The following is a 14,107-nucleotide window of genomic DNA, read 5'->3' as shown; positions in this document are numbered from 1 at the left end:
TGTTTAGTGCTAAGTGTGCTGAAAGTCCAGCACATTCCTATAGTCACACACTAGATTTTCCCACAGCTTTCTTGATGTAGATACATTGTGCCCTTGGAAGTCAGATAAACCTCGGCTCGATCCCTGGCTCCGCCACTTGCTAGCTGTAAAAATTTAAGCAGTAAAGTAACTGATTCCTCTGTTTCATTAATGGGATGATGATTCAGACCTCATCATCATCACATTATACAGGGATGTTTTGAGGGCTTAGATAAGATAACAGCCTACCGCCTACCACATGGTAAGCCCTTGAATTTCTCACTTTCAGCCCTCCACGTTGGCACTTTGAGAAAATTGCTCTCCCCCTCCCTTCTTTAGGACATAGAGGGCCTGGGTCATTACTTCCCTTGAGAACTGAGGGGAGGGGATGAATGCCAGGTAGGGCAGGACATCAGCAAAGATACCAACAAAGGCCTTGCCATTGCCCTTCACATTCCTGGCTTTTCCTCTCTGGACTTGTCCTCTTCAGGCAGGCCTAACCCCAGAGCTGGCCTTGCTTTATGTACCATAGTTTCTAGCTTACCTGTATCCTTGCCTTGCCTTTCCCAGGCACATGAATGTTTCTAAGCCTTTTTCTTTGTCATTGTGGATTCATGGGTTTTCTTTCCTCTTGAGAGGATTTCTGATGTTGAAGCCCAGAAACTAGACTGTACTTTTATACTCAGCAGGTATTTATGGAAAACCTGCTTTTTGCTAGACCCTGTATAAACATCCCAACTGTCAAAGAGCTCACAGTCTACCTTGTGATTAAATAATCACTATGATCTACTTTATAATTAAATTTTAATAGAAAAATCAGTCAGGAAGTGCAGGTGTTACCATGGAGTGAGAACAGAGCCCTCTGGGAACACTCATCTCCATTTCCCTGCCATCTCAGTGAACAAGAGCCTCTGAGCTCTCAAGGTCCTGCTCCTTGGGAGCTGCTGGACTGAAGGAGTTCGTCCTTGTTACTAGCTCTTGTCTGTATCACTCACTTGTCCCAAACAGATTCTCCTTGGTCTCATAGTCCTGAATTTCTTTTGCTTTCCAACTTTAAAGCATCTAGAATGGATTAGATGCAGGAACAAGGAAAACAAGGAACTGCTGTAGTTGGACTCTTCAAAATCTCCCATAAAGCACAGGGTAGCCTGGAAGTTGGGGATGGTGGGAGAATAAAGGAGCTGCACAAGGCACCTCTTATGTAGGCCCTTGACTGAATCCATTGTCTTTTAGTTTCATGGCATGATAACATGATGACCCCTGTTGTGTCCTGAAGACCTTGTCCTCTGTGTGCATACGGCTTTTTGTACATCCCCTCGTCATAGTGCTTACTTCCCAGCACTGCATTGGTCTATGTTAGGTCTGTCCCTCACTGTGGCTATGAGTGCTGGGCCTGACCCAGTGCCTGCCACTTGGCAGCTTTGTGGAATGTGAAGATGAGAGAAGATCAAAATAACTTTATTGTGAGTTTTGTTGGATTGCAATCATAAACTCTATACACTAATCTTTGGTCATCCGTCTCATAGCGGTTTAAAGAGAAGGAATGAGAGCCCTCAGGCCTTGTGTCCTGCTTTCATCCTTCAATTCCTGAACCACCCCCTCTCACTCACCCTGCTCTCGCCTCAAACAGATCAAATATGGCACAGTTCAGCTCCCTCAGGGAGAGCCTTCCAAAGGGTCCATGTTCCAATTAGCATCACAAAGGAATGGTTCGTCTCATCTTGAGAAAGCTTTTCCAGCCTCTTTCAGCACCACTTACCTTATTACCCAGGCCTTCAAACTGTGGCTTATGATTTTACACCACTTTTTGGCACCACAGTCCCACAGATTTACAATTTCCTTGTGATAATCTTTCAGATGTGAGTGTCTATAGCTGAAAAGCTGAGCCAAACCTTTATGTAGATATAGGAATATGAAGAAGCCAACATTAGAAGGCTTAGGAGAGAAAAATCATACACAGTAGAAGGAGTCTCAGTTCATTATGCTTGCTTCTTTGAAGCTGACAATAACCAGTGAAGATCGTAGTTGAGTAGAGATGATGTCCTTTAAGTGTTAGGAAACTTTTCCATATGGGAAAACAACCATAAAAAAATTCACCCCAGAATCTTTTTGTTTCTATAAATTGGGCTGCTAAGTTCTGAATTTGTGGACTTGCCAAAACCTACTTGTATTGTCTCTAAACAGGTCTTAAGGTACCACCAGATGCTGCAAACAAATCTAGCCTATCCTGCTAATGAACATGAAAAGAGTTTTCCCCATCTGCTGCCTCTGTCTAAAAGGCTAGGAAGGCCTTCCTCTCTGATCACAAAGAACGTAATTACTGTCTATAGAGAAGTCAAGTACAAAGGCCACCAGCCTTTGCAGGCCACCAAAGATTAACAGCTGCCTCTCCTTTAATTGGGAGAGGTAATAACAGTTACTCTAGTCAATAATTGAATGGATTCCTAGGCCATGTAATTCAGATTGAAGCTGTCATTTTTTTGCTGGCCTTTAGCTAAGCTGGGTTATTAGAATGGAGCCTGTAAGCCTATTAGTCAGTTGTCAGTCTCACAGTAGGAGGGAGCAAAGGAAGGCAGAGCTATTAAGGTGTTATGTCAGGTATTGAATATACAAGTAAAGCCACAGGTTTCCACTTTAGAGGCATTTTTTTTTTCTTGCTCAAATCAGAATGATGAAGCTCTTTATGAAAGTTCTGATTTCGTAATTTCTATCTGAATGCAGAGTATTTGAAAAAGGGGTGGCAGAAAAAAAGAAAAATACCTAGTTCACCTTTCTAGACGAGATGTTTTCAATCAGTTAATGGACTTTGCTTGGTGTCTGTAGTATGTGCATCCTGAGTTCAACCCCGACTGAATGCAGAGGGAGGAGAGCTTAGGCTTCATGTAGTGCACGAACACAGAAAACTCTGGGATAACGTCAGATGTGAGAAGGGCCGTGAGAGAAACACAAAGACCAAGACCTTTGACTTTAGTTGAGGGGATTTGGAAAAATGTTATGAATGATTTGATCTGGGTCTTAAAGGATCGAGAGATTGCTGTTTGAACATTACAAGATGAGAAGGGGACAGGATGGATAGAGAGAATTTGTTGTTCAGTCACTCAGTCGTGTCTGACTCTGTGTGACCCCGTGGACCACAGCATGCCAGGCTTCCCTATCCTTCACTGTCTCTTGGAGTTTGCTCAAACTCATGTCCATTGAGTCGGTGATGCCATCCAACCATCTCATCCTCATTTTTAGTATATCTGCTTTATTCTAGACACTGAGAGGCATAGAAACAAGTATATAACTGTATTTGAGGAGTATCCAGCCTCATTGTGGCGTCCAGGTATATAGAGAGAGCAGTGTATAGGAAGTACCACGTGACTGGCACAAGGAGCTGGTGTGGTGGAAATGGAGAGGAAGAGGAAGGCTCTCTGCATCCCTTAGTCTACTTGAATTGTTGCGTGAAAGTGATCTTCATTTTTCATTTGCATAGAGTGTTTAACACCATATGCTTAAGAAGGTGTTTTTCGCCCTTGGTTTTAACATTTGAGGAACTCGTCATTGAGCCAGTGTGATTTTTCCCTTTCTGTCATAGGCTATCAGAGAATTGCCGTGTCTACCTTATGTACACAGAGAGGGAGAGCTGTTCATTTGCACTGCGTTAGGCAGTGAGATCCTGCCTAACGGGATGTTAGGGAGATGTTCCTGCTTGTTGTGCTCACAGGCCTCTGTGTTGTGATAAACTGTCATATCTCACAGGACATTTTTGCTGTTTGAGAGAAGGCTTTCTGTTTATTCATCCTTTTGTTCAGCTACTCACCCATCATGAATTTACCATTCGTTTTCTGTGCCAACACTGGGGCTGCAGAGATAATTCAGCTGCCACTCTTGAGCTTGCAAAAAGAGAAATGGAGCTCTGAGAAGAGCAGAGATGATGGCATGAATAGGAGTTAATGTGGGGCACGAGGGAGAACTTAGGACACTGACCAGTATGTCCATTTAGTCATGCTCTGTGGAAGAGAATCCAAAAGTGGCTTGTTAGATCTGTAATCCAAAAGTGCATATAACCAGAACTGCCCTTGACTCTGGGGAGAAACTTGTGAGGTTTTTTTTTTTTTTTTTCCCACAGTTGGTTTTGCTTTTTTGCTTTATTTCTTTGAAAAGTTGCAAATGACAAATTAGAACTTCAATTTTCAATAATACTTCAGTAAAAAATTTGGCTTTCAGTGTCCTTTATGTTCCGGAAATCAGCTTATTTTTTGCTGCTTAATGTCTATTAGAGCCCATGTCTTAAGTTTTTTGAGAGGTCACATCCATGTTGTTGGCATTGCATGAAAGACTTTGAGTTTATTTTGTTTTGTTTTTAAGGCACAGATGTGTACATTAAGATGGTCTGCTTTCCCTCAGTCCTTTCCCCTCACTTTTGCAGTGCTGACCCAGTTCCTCCCCTTGTGGAAAGGTCTACAAGAACGGCAGCGGTGCTGTTTTGTTTCTCTGTGGACAGATTGCATTGATTGGTGCATCTGCTTGGCTTAAAGTATGACGTACTTTGTTTTTGAGTTGATAAGTATCAAAATATAGAGGCTTTGTATTGAAACAGAGTATGAAACAATGGAGAATGTATTTTCTTAATGGCGCTTAAAGAGTTTCAAGGTAAACATGTCTTTCAGTCTTGAAATCCTAAACTTCATTGTTTGGTCTTTTCCATCCTGGTGGAAAACTACTCCATTTGGGTACATGCAATAACAGGAATGGGAATTTTATCCTGGGCTCATACTAGAGCAATTGACTGCCTGTGTTTTCACAGTTAAAATTGTGTTAAAATACCTTTGTGAGTCTTCTTTTTCACAACTGTCATTCAACAACCACTGATGATGCATTTGCTGAGTACTCACCCATCTGCTAAGTGTTGGGGATGTGATGATAAAACAGACATAGTCCTCAACTGCAAGAAGCTCTAAGTTTAGTGGGATACAAAGAAGAAAAGCTAGAGGGTCATCCCTTCTGAGAAAGGATACCCCAAAAGCACAGAGTCCTGAAAGAGCATGGGCCATATGGGAAATTCGATTGAGAGAGGTAGGAGCGTGGCAGGGAAGGAGGCTATTAGAGAGAGTTCAGATTCTGAAGAAGTGTGTGAAAGAATTTGGGCTTCATTCAGTACACAGTGAGGAGGAAATCGTTCACATGTTCTACCCCCAGAGTAGCGTGATCACGTTCACTCTTGATCATATTGTCTTCATTGCATATAAAGGCATCCATAGCAGGACTACTAAAAAAGGAGTCCACAGGCCAGCACCAGGCTGCTGTCACTAGAACATGGTGAGATAAGCGCACAATTAAGAGGAATTTCATGACTTTCATCTAATATTTTAAAATGTGGGCTCAAACTTAGTATATCTTTTTTCCCTCATTTGTATACTATTTCACCAAAGTATTGGTCACAATGGAGTGAAGATCTTCAAAACAAAGAAACAAACAAAACCCCTGACTTGTGTTGGAGGGTCTGGGAAGCCCAGCCCTAGAGAATGGGGCTGCTGTGAGCCTGGATCCAGAGATACTAATTAGGAGGTTGCTGCAGGGAGACCAGGAGAGCCTGCACGGACATGGTAAGGTAGGCATGGACAGAGCGGCAAGAGTGAAGAGCTGTAGCAGGAGAGGAGCAGTCGGAACTGGAGCCCGAATCACTGGGAAAGCTGGCGCAGAGTCTAGAAAGGTAGATGTTCTGTTAAGAGTCTGCTGAAAGTCAGCCTCTTGCTCTGCATTGTTTTTTTTTTTAATTTAAATTTATTTATTTTAATTGGAGGCCAATTACTTTACAATATTGTATTGGTTTTGCCATACATCAGCATGAATCCGCCACGGTGTACACATGTTCCCCATCCTGAACCCCCAGAATTACTTATTTATGTATGTATTGGCTGTGGTGGGCCTTTGTTGCTGCACATGGGCTTTCTTTGGTTGTGGAGAGCATGGGCTACTTTCCAGTTGCAGTGCACGGGCTTCTCATTGTGGTGGGCTCTCTTGTGGAACACGGGTTCTAGGGCACAAGGGCTTCAGCAGTTGCAGGTTGTGGGCTCCAGAGTGCTGGTTCAGTAGTTGTGGCAACAGGCTTAGTTGTTCCTCAGCATGTGGGGTCTTCCCAGAACAGGAATAGAACATGTGTCCCTTGCATTGCAAGGCAAATTCTTAACCACTGGACCACCAAGGAAGCATTATTATCAGCTCTTCCATCCCTGTTTTACAGCGATGTTCCCTTTACTTTTAATGTGGTTATTTTTTAAAATATTATTAAATATTTTATCTATAATTCCTACTTGAGTATAGAAGAAAGGAGACGAACATAGGTGTTTACTTTCCTCTCGTCACTCAGAGCCCCTCTGCCGTTTTCCCTAGGCTGCCCAGGCTACCCTGGGCCTGGCTCTGATGAGCTGCTTGTAGGATAACTCATCACTACCTGCTTAAATATTCGTAGGTACTAGATGATCTCCTCTATATGACACTCTACAGCAGAGAAAGCCAACCTGTGGTAGCATTAATCAAATCAGTGGGTGTTTCAGGGATGAAGGGTTGGCTGTGGAAAGCACGTGAGGGCACTTTCTAGGGAAATGGAAACGTTCAGAACTTGTGAGCACTCATCAGGTTTAATTGGATGATATCCTTACGATGTGAGCCCTCACTCTATCGTAAAGTGATCCTCAAAATTAAAAAAAAAAGCCATTAAACAAAAGGTGTTCAACCTCATTATTATCAGGGGAAGACAACCAAAACCTCACTCAAATGCCAGTATACACCCATTAAAATGACTGAAGGTTAAAAAAAAAACAAAAACTGGTAAAGCCAAGTTTTGATGTGAATTTAGGATAACTGAAATCATCTCTGCACTGCAGTGTGTACAGGAATTGTTCTGAATATTTTAGAAAGTTGTTGAGCCATAACTAATAACACTGCACCTGTGCGTGCAACATGACCCAGTAGTTCCACCCTTAAGCATATACTCAACACAACTACATGTCACATGTGCCCAAATATGTGTACAGAAATATTGAAAGCAGCATTGTCCAGAGTTTCAAAGTAGGAACAACCCCAATGTCAATCAACAGTGAAACACTGAAACATTTAAATAAGGTGAGGTATATAATTAGATAAGGAAGCCAGGTTTCAACAGTATGTGAACCGTGAACTTCCTGATGTTCAAGCTGGTTTTAGAAAAGGCAGAGGAACCAGACACCAAATTGCCAACATCCGCTGGATCACGGAAAAAGCAAGAGAGTTCCAGAAAAACATCTATTTCTGCTTTATTGACTATGCCAAAGCCTTTGACTGTGTGGATCACAATAAACTGTGGAAAATTCTTCAAGAGATGGGAATACCAGACCACCTGACCTGCCTCTTGAGAAATCTGTATGCAGGTCAGGAAGCAACAGTTAGAACTGGACATGGAACAACAGACTGGTTCCAAATAGGAAAAGGAGTACGTCAAGGCTATATATTGTCACCCTGCTTATTTAACTTATATGCAGAGTACATCATGAGAAACGCTGGACTAGAAGAAACACAAACTGAAATCAAGATTGCTAGGAGAAATATCAATAACCTCAGATATGCAGATGATACCACCCTTATGGCAGAAAGTGAAGAGGAACTACAAAGCCTCTTTATGAAAGTGAAAGAGGAAAGTGAAAAAGTTGGCTTAAAGTTCAATATTCAGAAAACTCAGATCATGGCATCCGGTCCCATCACTTCATGGGAAATAGATGGGGAAACAGTGGAAACAATGTCAGACTTTATTTTGGGGGGGCTCCAGAATCACTGCAGATGGTGACTGCAGCCATGAAATTAAAAGACACTTACTCCTTGTAAGAAAAGTTATGACCAACCTAGATAGCATATTCAAAAGCAGGGACATTACTTTTGCCGACTAAGGTCCGTCTAGTCAAGGCTATGGTTTTTCCTGTGGTCATGTATGGATGTGAGAGTTGGACTGTGAAGAAGGCTCAGCGCCGAAGAATTGATACTTTTGAACTGTGGTGTTGGAGAAGACTCTTGCGAGTCCCTTGGACTGTAAAGAGATCCAACCAGTCCATTCTGAAGGAGGTCAGCCCTGGGATTTCTTTGGAAGGAATGATGCTAAAGCTGAAGCTCCAGTACTTTGGCCACCTCATGCAAAGAGTTGACTCATTGGAAAAGACTCTGATGCTGGGAGGGATTGGGGGCAGGAGGAGAAGGGGAAGACAGAGGATGAGATGGCTGGATGGCATCACTGACTCAATGGACGCGAGTCTGAGTGAACTCCAGGAGTTGGTGATGGACAGGGAGGTCTGGTGTGCTGCAATTCATGGGGTCGCAAAGAGTCGGACACGACTGAGTAACTGAACTGAATACTATACAGCAAGGAAGATGAACTAAATACTGCTATAGGCAATAAAATTGATGAATTTAGGGGGGAAAATAATAGAGCAACATTATTAAAGAAATGCACAACAAAACTTCAATGCGGTATCACCTCACACCAGTTAGAATGGTCATCATCAAAAAAAGCTACACACACATACTGGAAAGGAAATGGGAAAAAGGGAACCCTACTGCACTGTTGGAAGAAATGTAAATTGGTACAGCCAATGTGGAGAATAGTATGGAGATTCCTTAACAAGCTAGGACTAAAACTACCATATAACCCAGAAATCCCACTACTGGGCATATACCCTGAGAAAGCCAGAATTCAAAAAGTCACATGTACCCCAGTATTCGTTGCCGCAGGGCAGGAATAGAGATGCAGACATAGAGAACAAACTTGTGCTCCGTTCACACAAGTCGTTGGGGAAGGAGATTGGGACAGACTGCGAGAAGAGCATGGACGTGCATGCACTGTCTTGTCTGAAATAGCGAGCTAGTGGGGGCCTGCTACCCAGCACAGGGAGCTCGGCGCCGTGCTCTGTGATGACCTAGAGGGACGGAACAGGGGCTGTGTGGGAGGGGGGACCAAGAGGAAGGATGTGTAGCTGACCCTCGATGGAGGGCTGCAGAAACTAACACAGCATTGTAAAGCAGCTACGCTGCAATTAAAAAAAAAAGTCGAGCAAGAAAAGTTAAATATTATAGAATATGTGGAGTGTGAGCCTGTTTTTATAGAATTGAATAGAAGACAAAAGGAATCTATGATTTCAGAAATCAGGATAGCCTTTACATGTGGCAGAGAGGGAGAGAGAATGACTAGTATGGGTGTCAGGGGGACTATGCCATGTTTCAGAGCTTTACTTTTCAATTTTGTAATTGTTACATGGTGTGTTCAGTTTGCCATATGGTTATGATATAGCTATATGGTTGTGATTAGTGCAGTTTTATCTGTGTATGTGAAAATTATTACTATTTTCTATTTATATTGACATCCCAGCATAAGAATAAAGAATGGTCACAGCATTATGGCTTTAAATAAATTACTGAGCACCTAGTTTTTCAGTTTTCTGATTGTTCTATTGCAGGAAACATTTTTTTCATTAATAACATAAATTGTTAATTGTTAATCTTAAAATTAAGGTTAAAATCTTATCTGGGACTTATAAGTGAAGTCTTATCTGGGATTCATGATGGACTTCGTATAGTCTCTTACTGTATTGTATTGTGTACCAAGAAGGAATAAATGAATGATTAAGATATTATACTGTCCAACTCCAGACATGTCCTAGAACCTGTAACTGTTAGTCCACATAAAGCAGGCAGAGCACTGTGCTTTGAGCATCAGAAGAGTCAGGCAGACATGTTGGGCAGAGCTTGTGAACAGCCCATGTCTCTCTGCCAAGTACTCCCCCCGCCTACCGCCCCCACCAAAAGTCCCTCAATATTTCAGAGACATTTCAAGGCTTGATAACTGTGAGAATACTATTAAAACAAATACAAGGTGGTGTTGTAATAGAGACATGGACTATTAGTTTGCTAGGACTGCCATAACTAAGTACCACAGACTGGGTGGCTTAAATATAATAGAACTTCTTTCCTCACAGCTCTGGAGGCTGAAGTCCAAGGTCGAGGTGTGGGTAGGTTTCGTTTTTCCTGAGGCCTCTCTCCTTGGTTTGTAAAACATACCTGCTTGCTGTGTGCTCTCGCAGGCTTTTCCTTTGTGCATCCCTGGTGTCTTTTTGATAAGTTCACCAGTCATACTGCACTACTGCCCCACCCTACCAGCCTCATTTGAGTTTAAATCACCTCTTTAAATTCCTATCCTCCAACACAGTTACATCCTGAGTGAGGTCCTGGGATTGGGACTTCAACATAAGAACTCAGAAGAGGGTGAGGACACGATTCAGCCCACAGCAGGTTGCCATCCTATTTGTCACATATTTGACACAATGATTCTGTGTATGTTTAAAAACTCTTGCCTTCCTCATGCCAGAGGAAGGCAAAGAACTTAGATATCCTTTACACAAGAACTGTATATAATTCAGAAATTGTCTAGAAAAAAATCATAGGTTGAGTTCTAAAATGGTTACTTAATATTCTCCCTAAAATAGCTGAAGTGGCTTAAAAAAAAAAAAAAGATGCAGCTAACTGCTTAGATATTAAATTACCTTGTATTACTAAAGAGAAAAGTTCTAGCAAAGGAAATCTTTATGGAAGTCAATTTGTCTTGTTAGGTGGTAATTAACATTACAAAAAGATCCAAGTTTTAAAAGTATTGTTAAAAAGTTATCTATAAAATGATTTTTTCCTGTGCTTGAAGTACTTCATCCCTTTCCCTTTTGCCTGTCTCAAAACCTCAACTTTCCCAGAAAAGCCTGTGCTGACCTTTTCCCCAATATAGACTTAGTTTCCCCACTGTTCTCATAGAGCATCTTTCCTTCTTCAGAGTACTTGTTATAGTGGAAATTGTTATACATATTTGATTAATGTTGGTCTCATCCACTACATTTTAAGCTTCACAGGGGACAGCAACCATGATCTTTTTTGTTCACCACTTTTGACCTGTAATTCCTAGCACTGAGTAAGCATTCAATAAGTGTTTATAGAATAATTGAACCAACACAATATTTCACGCTACAACTAAGTATTTCATTTGGTTATAATTTTATGTCTGGGAAATTGGGCTAACTTCTCTTTGTGTTTCTATTTAGAATGTAGCAGATCAGATTGCATTTCAAGCCGCTGGTGGATTAACAGCCCTTGAACACATTCTTCAAGCAGTGGTCCCCGTCACAAATGTGAACACTGTTTCACGAATTCCTCCTAAGTAAGTATAGGTTTTTAATCTGTCTTTCACGTTTCATTTGTGAGTCATTTCTGCCTATGGTTTCCATATGGGGGAACCACAAGAAAATTGTATGTGTGTGCAGGTTTGAATAGCAAAAGCTTACACTCCCCATTAGGGAGGAAAACAGAGGTGCTTGACTTCACTTACAAAACTCAAATTGAGCCTAAAAAGCCTTATGAAGGAAATTCCTTTGGTCTGTGACTTTTACTAACCCCAAATCAAGAAGACCCGATGAACTTGTGAGACGTTCTAACCACTTAACAAAATTTGAACAGAAATGAATACTAATAAGAGAAAACTAACTTTTGTATTGCATACAAAAAAAGGTGACTAAGGACATTAACAAAGGACTGAGCTGTGAAATTTGAAAAAGGCCCTAACATACAGGAAGAGCAGTCTGAGGCCAAGACTGCCATAGTCTAGAGTGCCAGCCAAATAGTTGGGAACTGAACTGTCATTTGGTCTTTAACTATAAACTGCTCTGTCCTAAGGATCGTGTATCCCCTTTAGACACAAGATCTCCTTCCTTATTATTTTAAGTTACCCTCTCGTCCCTGGCCACCAAGGGTGTAGTAGCAGACAGCATTATTTCAGAAATATTGTATTCCTGAGTTGTAACGTGCAAACTTTTTGGATATTTTGTGGAGACACTTGTAGAGTTTAAATAAAAAGTTTTGATAAAAGTTCACTTATGTCACTGAGAAGCTTTTAAATATTTAATTAGCTCAGCTAAAGTGAGTGCTTCATTTGTCCGCTGGATACAACAGGGGAAAAAAATTCCTTGAGTATGTTATCTTTTTTTTCTAAGAGACATTTGGTAAATGAGAAATAGCAGCAGCTTTGGAGTCAAACCAATCTGGGTTCCAGTTTTACCTCTGCCAGGTACTAGCTAGGAGATTTGGGACAAGTGCCTTGATCTTGTTATATCTGTTTCCTCATTTGGCTAGACAGGGGTAATCATTTTCACCTCATAGCATGGGGATCAACTGAAGTGATAATGTATGTGAGAGTTCTTTGTTAACCTTAAAAATGAAAGTGAAAGTCACTCAGTCTATCCGACTCTTTGCGACCCCGTAGCTGCCAGGCTCCTTTGTCCATGGAATTCTCCAGGCCAGAATACTAGAGTGAGCAGCCATTCCTTCTCCAGGGGATCTTCCCAGCCCAGGGATAGAACCCAGGTCTCCCACATTGCAGGCAGATTCTTTACCAGCTGAGCCACCAGGGAAGCTTATAAGCCTTAAAGTGTTTTATAAATGTTAGGTGACAGTTTTTAAAATAGTCTTGCCTGGTTTAAGACAGTGTTATCAATTTGATGTGAGATATTTCTGTGTACACATTTTGACACTGAGTTAGTTTGGGTTCTTTTGCTTTACTGACAAAGTAGAGATGAATGAAAGAAGGTGTAAGTACCCTGTAAAGTCAGAACATCTTTCTTTGGAGCAGAAAACTCTCGCATAGGGTAGTTACAGTGTACGTACAGATGTTCTGTCCCAAAAGAGTTGCTGTGCCCTATCAAAGTGGACTTCATTGACAGCGTGTTACTTGGCATGTTGTCATCACTCAGTGTATGTTGATTGGCAGGGAGAGAGGAAGGAAGGAATCAAACACACTGTTAGAGATAAGAAAGGAAATGGCATTTGATTGTTTGGGACAGTGCTTTTCCTAACTGTTAATTCGTATTGTTCGCCTTAAATGCACTTGGTAGCATTTGTTTTCTTTCTTCTTTGTTTTATTGCTGCTGTTTGCTGTGTTTTTCGGTAGGCTTCAACATGCGTGACACTGAGGTCCCTTGATGGTAACCTAGATTAAATGCCTGTTCCCAAAAGCTGCCTTTGTCACTGTGGCAAAGGGCATGTTCTGGTGCTTATCTATGCCTCTCGTGTAGAGAACAGAAGAGGTTTTTCCCACAGTTCCTAAAAAGACCTAACCAAGCATTAGCGCACATGCTTTGGAAAGGAGCCGTGGAACCCTGAGAGTCCAGATCAGTGCTTCTCTGATGGACACCAGCTGCCGAAGTGCCAGGACCGAGAGTTTGTTTGTTCATCTCATCTTAGGCTAATAGATTCGTGTTTTCATCCAGGTACTGCTTACTGAGTGAGGCCAGCTTAAAAGGCTGTGGGCATCTAGCACTGACTCTAAGATTCCCCTGTCCTTAGCACAGCTCAAGATCATGACTCTACTTTCTAACCTAGCCTCCCTTCTTAGGGCGAACAGATTAAGGCTGAGAGTATTATGCTGCTTACTTGGAGACAGGAAAAAGAAATATCACAATTATGTTAGATTTAAATGTAGACTCAAAGCACACTGGTGGGCATCAGTCAGTGATTTAATTGCAAAAGTATTCTTTTTCATATTCCTTCTAGCAGCTTTCTGGCCTTGGGACTTGCATAGTTGCTGGGCTTGAGCTCCCAGCCCTCAACATCATGAGCTTTCTGCCGCCTTATTAGCACATCTTGTTTTCTGCCTCCTGTGGCATTCCATGGCTCTTGCCTAGAGCAACTGTTGTTGGTTTTGTTTTAACTATCCTTCATTAGTTCATTTTCCTTAGTGATAAACAAAAGGGGCTTTGAAAAAGTTCAGTCACTGTCTGGTAACGTTTATCATGTGGATCATCTCAACAGTTACCATGTGGACCCCCTATGTCTGCAAACCCAATGTTTCACTCCCCCTGCAACCCAGAGCTCTGTAAATGGATAAAGGAACTCCCTGATCCTCTTTCCTCACCGTTTTGCCCATCTCCCTTTTTATTCCACATAGTACCTCAGCAGCTGTCCTGTAATTATTGCTAGGTAACTCCCTCTGGGTGAATATTTTGCTTTCAGCAGATTTTTTTAATGTGAAACTGAGGATTCTACCCACTTCTGG

The 14,107-nt window shown here is 41.8% G+C and overlaps 1 protein-coding gene across 1 annotated transcript in view; it reads left to right on the top strand.

Moving 5' to 3' along the window:
* SCAPER (S-phase cyclin A associated protein in the ER) overlaps nucleotides 1–14,107 on the top strand; it is a 365,239-nt gene that overhangs the window by 213,809 nt on the left and 137,323 nt on the right. Inside the window, exon 23 of the mRNA XM_068991091.1 lies at nucleotides 11,106–11,221. Coding sequence (XP_068847192.1) covers nucleotides 11,106–11,221 — 116 coding nt within the window. The remainder of the gene's footprint in view (nucleotides 1–11,105; nucleotides 11,222–14,107) is intronic.

The sequence above is a fragment of the Capricornis sumatraensis genome, chromosome 19 (assembly GCF_032405125.1).
Source record: "Capricornis sumatraensis isolate serow.1 chromosome 19, serow.2, whole genome shotgun sequence".
NCBI classification, from domain to species: Eukaryota; Metazoa; Chordata; class Mammalia; order Artiodactyla; family Bovidae; genus Capricornis; species Capricornis sumatraensis.
Note: the sequence above shows the minus strand (reverse complement) of the source record. Positions and strands in the feature narration are given on the sequence as shown.